The sequence below is a fragment of the Cynoglossus semilaevis genome, chromosome 16 (assembly GCF_000523025.1).
Source record: "Cynoglossus semilaevis isolate Cse_v1.0 chromosome 16, Cse_v1.0, whole genome shotgun sequence".
Classification (NCBI taxonomy): Eukaryota; Metazoa; Chordata; class Actinopteri; order Pleuronectiformes; family Cynoglossidae; genus Cynoglossus; species Cynoglossus semilaevis.
In genome coordinates, this window is record NC_024322.1 from 12,758,060 (window position 1) to 12,766,984 (window position 8,925).

The following is an 8,925-nucleotide window of genomic DNA, read 5'->3' on the forward strand; positions in this document are numbered from 1 at the left end:
CCAAACACTGGGTCACAGTTACAGGAACACTTGTTGGCTTCTTGGCCCAGCCATGTAAGTCTGTGGTTGCCCAAAGATGACCAGTCAAGTGACCACAACCGGCCTAAGGAGTCTTTAGAAGCTGAGTCACAGCCGGGGATGTCCAAACTGTGACACACATTAACGGTTCAGGAATGACTTGAACGGCTGAACTGAACCTGAACCAATCAGCTCTGAGGATTTGGTCTGTTTTTTTGAACAAACTCTTCACCCGATCCTTCAACCTTCCCACAGACAGCGTTCGTGTCTGCTCAAAGCCTCAAACTCCATCCTTCGACCTGTGTCCTTTTGTGTGTGTGTTAAACACACACAGGGAGGACAAACATCTGTTCTTCACACAGACGTGTTACAGAGGACTCTCCTCCTTGACTGGACACAAAGAGCTCTCACACCAGAAAGTCAAACATTCAATTTTTGAGGACAAAACCTTGTGGTTCATGTGGTGGTTACATTCAGGACTGGGTCAATAACTCTCTGAATTATTTTTTTTCAGAGTCAGTGTATGTATTTTTTTGTGTATGTGTTTGTCTGCCTCACCTTTGTTTTCCCCAGTTGCCACTCTTTCTTGGTTTTGTCGTGAAGCATGAGGAGCTCAGAACAGCACTGTTTCTCATCATCGGAGTGGATTTTGGTCTTCATCATCATCTTGTACCTGAGGAGAAACAAAGGAACACGCATTTAAAAAATATATTTATTATTATTATACTCCAGAGTATATTGTAATCTGTTCAATACTCTTGTTCAAATTTGCATGAATTTAATTAAGTAAAAGTTCTTATTTAACAGAAAAACCATTACAAATAAAATAAAAATTTCAGCAAAAAAAAAATCAGTTGACAAATTTCCTAAATTGCAAAATGGTGCAGCTTTTTTGACGGCACATTTCATAATTGTTATTATATTAGACTCACCTGTTATAAAAATCTTTAAATGTTCTGCGGACGGGGAACCCAGCCCTGCGGATCTTCACAGTTTCCAGCATTCCAGAATATCGCAGCTGGTTCAGAACGATATCAGGATCAAACTGGTTTGCTTTCTGCAGGGGACAGAAAATGAAAAGCAGAACGTAACAGTCTGGCATCGAGAGTCCACCTGTAGACGAGCCTCGTTCAGGACAGTAAAGGTTAGTAACCACCTGAGTCGATCACCTGACCACAGCAGCTAACACCTACTCCTGGCCTCCTCAACCCACACTCCATTCAAATACTGGTTCTTCAGAGTCCAGTTAAACTTGAACTTAAAATTAAATTACCATGGTGAGCACTATCGTTTTACAGTGACACTCAGGTCATGGCCGAGAAAACAAGGAGAAACCCGAACGGTGTTGAGCAAGAGCTCGTCGAACAGGAAGGAAAAATCTGATGCACTGCCCAGAATTCTGTATGTCACAACCGATCCTCAGGCTCGGGCTGATTACAGTGAATCTGTGATGGTTGCTACACTACACCTCCACACAGGCCGTCCCATCACTCTGAAGGTCCACATGAAGGACACATAGTGTGAGATAAGCCTCAAAAAGCATTCCAAAAAGTGTTAATCTAATTACAGGCCGATGCATGGAAACAGAAACACTAGGACACAAAGGCTCTCTCGCACGAGCTATGTGTTCAGGTTCATTATCAAACACACAGACGTAAGCCCTGTGAGCTGTGAACTCTGCTCTTCAGCGCAGGGTTTAAGCAGCTGAGAGAGGTGCAGCACGCCGACCTCTTCCGAGGAGAGAAGGCACGCGTTTAATCAAAAAACTGCATGTGAGAGAAGTGTGCATGCAATCCTGTCATTCTGCAGGATTAACAGGGGCACGGCTTGTTCAGTCATGACCGGCTGCAGACAGGTGAGCAGAGGTGAGAGAGAGCCAATGAGATCAGGGGATTGATGAGAGAGAGGGAGAGAAAGAAAAAAAAGCCCAACAACAACGTAGAGCAGGAGGAGTGTGCAGAGGACGGCGGTGCAGCTTCAATGCTAATAAGTGAGCGAGAAGGTGAGGAATGACGCAAGGCGAGTGGGTGTTAGAGGAGTGACAGAAGAGAACAATCATCCCAGTGTGTGATTGTGCATGACAGGGAAAAAAAAGAGAAACAGAATATTAACAAAACTTATCAAAATGATCTGACATCAAGATGAGAGTAAAAGTGAAGATCCAGTTTATAGTCGTGCGGTCAGGAAGAGTGGAGAAGCGGAGGCCTGTGAATAAACGTCCCACTCTGTTCTTATCTTAGCATTCCACTGTTGCAGCCAGATCACAAAAGTATCTGCCAAAGTGCTGCTGCTGCTGCTGCTGGAGTGGTCTATGTTGACCCCTGACCTTTGCTGAAGTGGTAGGAATGTGCTGCTACATTTGACTTTTACTGGATGTGTCCAAATTATTGCACCACAGCTGAGTTCATTTATTAAAATTTCTCATGACTTTGCAAACAAAACAGAGTTTCACTGCAGGATTACAAAGTGACTCATTACAGCATAGAAACAGCAGCCATTAAATATTAGCTTTCAGCAGTGAGTGCTATGAATAGCAACGAGGAGGTTAAACTTTGCCAGGGCTGACCTTGAAGAGACCTGGCAGAGATTCAGGTTGGTTTTTTTCACTCACCTTGTCCATGTTTGGTTTGATGCAGCGGACGAAAAAGGGGTTGGAGGCACTTAGTGTGGCCATCAGGGAATGAAGAGAGTCCTGCAACACAGCAACAAAGAAGTGAAGGGTGAGACAGCAGAGAGGCTAGTCTTCAATGCTAACATACAGTACCTTCTGTCTGGAGAGAAACATGGACATTCATTCATTTTTGTGCCTGTTTTTAAGCTTCAATGTTGTTGTCCATTTTAGCTACCCGCCTAGTGGTTGGCTACATTTACTACAACTTTGGCTGATTTCTAAGTTAAATATTAATAATCAAAAATGTTAATAATACAATTACCAGCCTAGTTCTTCTAACTTTTACATATTTATCACTTAGCTTAGCACGCACTTATTTTGGTTTGTTCTCTCTTTATTTTACTAACTACTGGTTTAAAAATAGTTTGACATTATTGCTGACTGTTTCCAGCACAATAACCCCGTCCAGAAGCATGGCTGGGATTTAATTACATTAACTATTTAACACTGGTATTCATCACACGCTAACTAAATTTGTCAGAATGCAGTGCTGTTGGCCACTTGATCATAGTGTTCTATGATGCAGGAAGTGCAGTTGGTGCTCTGACATTTTTATCCCAGCCCACCTTAAACACAACTTAACATCTCTGGTTTTAGATGGTATTAGTCGGTCCATATTTAGCTCAAAAATATGTAAATGTACAAATGCACATTAGGGAAGAACTTGGAATCCCACAGACTATATCAGCTTCACTCTGCTCGCTGCATCAGACAGCCTGTCTCCATCCAGGCCTGGCCTGGCAGAGCTGAGCGTGATTGGACCCTGGTCGACCCTCTCTGCCCAGCCATCAACTCTAATCCCCTGGCTTTAGAAAGTGTAGGCCGAGGCAGCCTGCCAAATCCTCCTCTGCTTCTTCACTCCACACTGCACTTAATACACGCTAAGCTAACCCCCTCTCCCCAGCCAGGCTTGGCTTACAATCACATATTTCACACACCCATCAGCCATAACAGACATCATTCTACTTTCCATGGTTTCTATACTCCCCCCTTTTTTTCCCCTCACTCTGCCCCCACGCTCACATTCATCATGTCAACATAACCGGCTCAGTGTTAGGAGTTAAGTGATCGTCGTATGCAGAAGCACATGTGAGACAATTAGCTGCTTGTCTTTGCGATGACACGATCATACGATCACGGGCGCGGAACAGAGAGCGATGTTTAGGGCCTCAGATGCGTCAGTCTCACCCTGAACTGTGAGCTGACGGTGGGTTTGCGTCTCGCCGTGCCCATCTTTAGAGTCTCGTCTCCGTTTCTGCTGCCAACGCGCTCAAAGAGGTCATAGATGAAGTCAAGTCTGGGAACAGGCAGAGCGGGACAGCACATGAGACTGAGTAGAAAATTAAATTACATGAAGTGATCCTGTAAAAATGTGAGCTGCGTGGCATTTACCTGCTGTCCTTGAGAATAAACAAGATGTCGTCTCTGAAGGTGTCCCTGTTTTTCTCAAGGATTCCTCGCACATCATAAAGAACCTTAATAAAAAAAACAATTGATATTAAACTTCAACAGTTATTTAACCAATGACCACTTCAAAATATGAATAAAACACAGGAAATAACTGTACCGTGTACATAATAAATTGAACAAATATCCCCCAGAGAAGGGTAGTGTTGACACAGAAGCTGACATAATAAAAATGGAAGCACGTGTACTGTATGTGAGTGTAGGGGCTGGTGGGATTAGTTCAGCAGAGCTGCTGCCTGTCAGTGAATTCAGTCACCTGTTGAGTTCTTTTCAGGCCTGGTTTGGCACCACAGCATTCCTCTGTCAGCCCTGATTCACAGTGATGTGTTGGTGAAAGTGTTCAGCAGTATGTGCTCACACAGGAGCGCAGGGTGAGAAGTCAGATGTGGAAACGTATTGAATAAAAATGTTTAGTAAAAACATTTTACTGTGTGTGTGTATGTATTTATTTGAGCTGAAATAGTTTCCAAGCATAAATCATTTTGAATCCAAGTTTGGACGGCTTGCAGTTCCTGCCTTAACTGTAAACTTAGCATAAATATTTTTGTCTAAAATGTAATTTATTTATATTTATTCAACGCCTCCAAGTCAGCTTACATTTTTGCCATCTCTAACTATATATAAAAAAAGTGTTTTGTTTCTTTTTTACTTACTAGTTTTTATTTACAGTATGCAAAGCTCCTAAAACTCTGTTCCATTTCTAGCATGTCACAGGCAAAAAACATTTTAAATAGTTTACTAATATTTATATATTTAAAACAGTATAATTACTTTTATTGTAACATGAAATAATATGTCTATTATCATAGTGTTTGACTGCACCACAGTCAGGAGGCAGACGTGACATATAAAGGTGCCCTCGTGTTTGCACAGTCATGTCTCACATTGACAGAAACTCAATTTGACCACATTTCCACGGCACCAGTTTGATAATCAAATCAATGGGAGAATGCCACCACTCCCGCACTAAACTCACAGCAGAAATTCAGAAAACAGTGGCTGCTTTCAAACGACTTCCCTCTGCAGATAGTCAAACCAGAGAGAGGGAGAAAGAAAAGGAGGGGGGGAGAGAGAGAGAGAGGGAGAGAGAGAGAGAGGACAACTGGCTGGCCTGCCTGTCTTCTTCGAAGTCATTACCATAGTCAGCCATGCCAGCCTGGTGACTGAGCTTTCACACTCACACTGAGGACACCTTGTTTTTAGGCGAGAATCATAAAGACACTCTTCATCACAGCAACTCTGTACCAGTTCCCTCATGCCCTTTCCACTCGGCGTATTAATGCTTGGTCCGTGCTTTCTGATGAACTTTTCCTTCTTGTCAATTAGGGGGACGTTTAGCAGGCTATAGCAGCCCATATCCAATGCCTTGACGTCAACAGAAAGGCTATAAGACAAGAAATGTTGACATCTTGGCTACACTTACCTCTCCAGCATAGTGCTTGATGCCAAACTGGTGGTCAGTCACTCTGGGCTTCACGTAGTACAGGTTAGTCTGAGGTGGAAAACAGAGCGATCAGAACACAGTTGTGTAACAGATGAAGCTTATGTCTGGTCCATTCTGATCAAATTAGGGAGACTTCTCTCTGAGTCTTGTGACCCTGGCCTCATGGGAAACTAAAAGCTCGGGGAAACACAAACCAAATTTTTGTTTTTCACTGTAAAAACCCATGTTGCGAGAATTTTTAATACAAAACATTCTGCCTTGACTAGGACCAAACTATTCCACTACAGTAACCAGTAAACCAGAAGTAAGTAAGCTTTGTTACTTGGAATTATAGCTGGTTCTGTATGGCAAAGTGAAACATATTGAATCTCCATATCTGAGAAAATTTGTCATTTTTGCTTGGCGATAAGTCATAGTTTGTTATAGAGATGTCCTCGTCACATGGGTAAACAATCCAGGCCGAGACCTGAGGGAGAGGTCAAAATGTTCTTTTAGGTCTCATTGTGTAAAACCTCTCGTCTTACACCAGCCACAGAATCGCCCGCCGGCCTTTCTGAGAAGACTCTTTTCACATGCACACAATGCTGTTCAGACCTAGTGTACGGTACATTTCATCACTTTGGTGTTCGCATGTGAGGGACTCAGGGGTGTGTACAGGTGGTGCACACAGAAGATCAGCACGGCACCGAGGGCAACAGGTGATTCATCAGACAAACTCTCAAAGAGCCGACCGAGCTGGTGTGTGGTGAAGCCATCGCCTCCAGGAGCTGAAGTGAAGCTATTGTACATGAATTGTTTTTGTGACTTGACCAGTGTCTGCCTTGGAGAGAAAAGCACTTCTACATGTGTCAGTGATGAATGTCAGTGTTCATGTGTGGACTTACTGCATGTCTGCTATGCAGCTTCTCCAACAGTGTATAGTCTGTGCCTTTGGGGAAACGACTCTCCTCATTGATAAGAGCCAACATGCCCAGTTTCTGAAGGGGAGACAGACAGAGGAGCAGAGAGTGGAACACACCACAGTCGTGGTCAATGTGATCAAGAAACGACGAAGAAGCAGAGAGTGGAACACACCACAGTTGTGGTCAATGTGATCAAGAAACGACGAAGAAACACATTCACTTGTACATATGTTCAGATATTAACAAAAACAACGGCAATTTTTAGAACATGTTTTTAAAGATCCTCGCCAAATATTTATGGCAATCAATTTTGGTCATGTTAAGCTAACATTTACTGATTTTATTTGTGCTAATCTTTAGCCGTTTCTTGCTTAAATTTTAGTCACTGTCTTTACTATCTATAAGCTATAGATGCTATATATTTTAGTAAACTTTAGCTTCTAAAATTTAAGGCATTTTATCTAACAAAATTGACTTGTTTTTTGGGGGGGTTATTTTCATTATGGATGTTTTGACAACTTCTAGTACTTTTGGGGGTTCTACTGAATGCCTTCAGGGCCTCAGTAGGTAATAAGTCAACTCTTCCCATTTTAACCTTATAGTTAAAAACTGTTATGTTTTAGGTCGATTTCAAAACACTGTAAAAATGAATGAACATTTTTACAGTGCTGATTCTGCATGACTCTAAATAATGTTTTGAAACACTTCTGCTTGAGGGACCTCAAGCAAAACCACAACATCTATGATCAATATTCTCATTGTAGAGATATTTTTGGTTCCATTAACATTTCCAAAACCCGTGATGTTGACCCAAAAACCTCTCAGACAGCGACCGACCTCTGCAGAGGCTCAGCTTTAACCACCATTATAACTATGGCGATTAAAATAACACAACATTGTCTTTATGCTTAGATTCCCCCATACCTCTGACCACACACTGGTGTACATTACTGTACACACATGATGCGAAATGAGACTGCGTAATGATAGAGTGGGAGATGGGGGTCAATGTAAGCACAATGTGGCGTCTGGGTCAGCACGCTCGGGCTGGCGGTCGGCGGTCTGACCCGTTGGTGACTTTTTTTGGGGTTACCTTCTCGATGAGATCCAGACACTCTGCATTATCCATCCAATCTATGGCCTCCCACTGGATCCCCTCTCTGTAAGGACACACACACACACACACAAACCATGTGTATATATAAATATAAACAACCAAGAAGACACAATGGTGGTATTGTTCAGAATGAACATGTGATCAAATGAGCCGTGTCCAGGCTGTTGGCTCATCCAAACCTTTTGGCATTTTGCCCAAACCACTTTGAGCAGACACCAAACCCCCTGCAATCCCCCCACACACAGATAGGCCTGCAAGACTTTTACTAGTACATGCAGATCCATGTTTATTCTACGTGTCAAGCTGTGAAAAAAACCCTTTGTCTGTATACAGGTGCGTTTGTTTCTGTGACATTTACCTGTTGTACTCCAGCTGCTCCAGAGAGAAGATGTGCTTGTTGAAATATTCCTGGAGCTTCTCGTTGGCATAGTTGATATTGAACTGTTCAAATCGATTCACCTGAAGGGGAAAAACGTATAAGAATCTAGAGAAGAAAACCCCAACTTTTTTCTGTGTCATTTACAATGATTTAAGGTGAGAATGTAGTTTTAAAGTTTGCAAAGAACTAATGGCTGTAGTTCCAGAGGTGTGAACTTCTTGCCCAAATAGGATTCTACTCAGACTTAATCAACAATTTAATTTCCACATCTTGATACGTAATAAATCCTTCAGAAGCACACATAAGGATTGGGTTTTAAGGAAACTGGCTCTCTGCTAACTCTGCTGCTAACTCTGCTAGCTCCAGGGGGCAATGGAAGCCCTTGTCAAGGTCAATTTAGCGAGTAAGATTTCACCTCAAAGTTCTCGAAGCCAAAAATGTCCAGGATGCCTATGGACTTGAAGTTGTCCTTTCCTTTAATCTTCTGGTTGATCCTCATGATGATCCACGAGAAACACTGAGAGTAAAGAGCCATGGCAACAGAGTCCCTGGAGTCCACCGCCTGCGGAAGAGGATATATCACCATGGGTACCGAGTCACTGACAGACACTGACAATAAAAAAGAGGAAACTATGGACGTCACTGGCACTAAATCATCACACACACTTGATTGATTCTGTCAGATGGAGGTTACAGTGGTTAAAACCAAAGACAGGTGTGAATACGTGTGTGCTTCTGGTGTAGCCGTACTTGTGGAGACTTTGTCTCTGTAGGGACATTTGTGGGGAGTTGGGATTAGGATTAGGGTCAGGGTCGAGTTAGGTCAAAGATTAAGAATATACTTGTACTTCTTAAAGGAAAGAGCGAGGAAACATGTTATGTTTGTGTGAAGTGCACTTTAGACACAAAGACCGGTGTGTGTGTGTG

General features: G+C 42.7%; 1 protein-coding gene across 1 annotated transcript in view; it reads right to left on the bottom strand.

Moving 5' to 3' along the window:
• The window catches only part of myo10l3 (myosin X, like 3), a 50,792-nt gene that overhangs the window by 14,467 nt on the left and 27,400 nt on the right, over positions 1 to 8,925 (bottom strand). Inside the window, 10 exon segments of the mRNA XM_017040123.2 lie at positions 577 to 691; positions 951 to 1,075; positions 2,630 to 2,710; positions 3,878 to 3,986; positions 4,082 to 4,164; positions 5,580 to 5,648; positions 6,485 to 6,577; positions 7,596 to 7,662; positions 7,978 to 8,078; positions 8,414 to 8,560. Coding sequence (XP_016895612.1) covers positions 577 to 691; positions 951 to 1,075; positions 2,630 to 2,710; positions 3,878 to 3,986; positions 4,082 to 4,164; positions 5,580 to 5,648; positions 6,485 to 6,577; positions 7,596 to 7,662; positions 7,978 to 8,078; positions 8,414 to 8,560 — 990 coding nt within the window.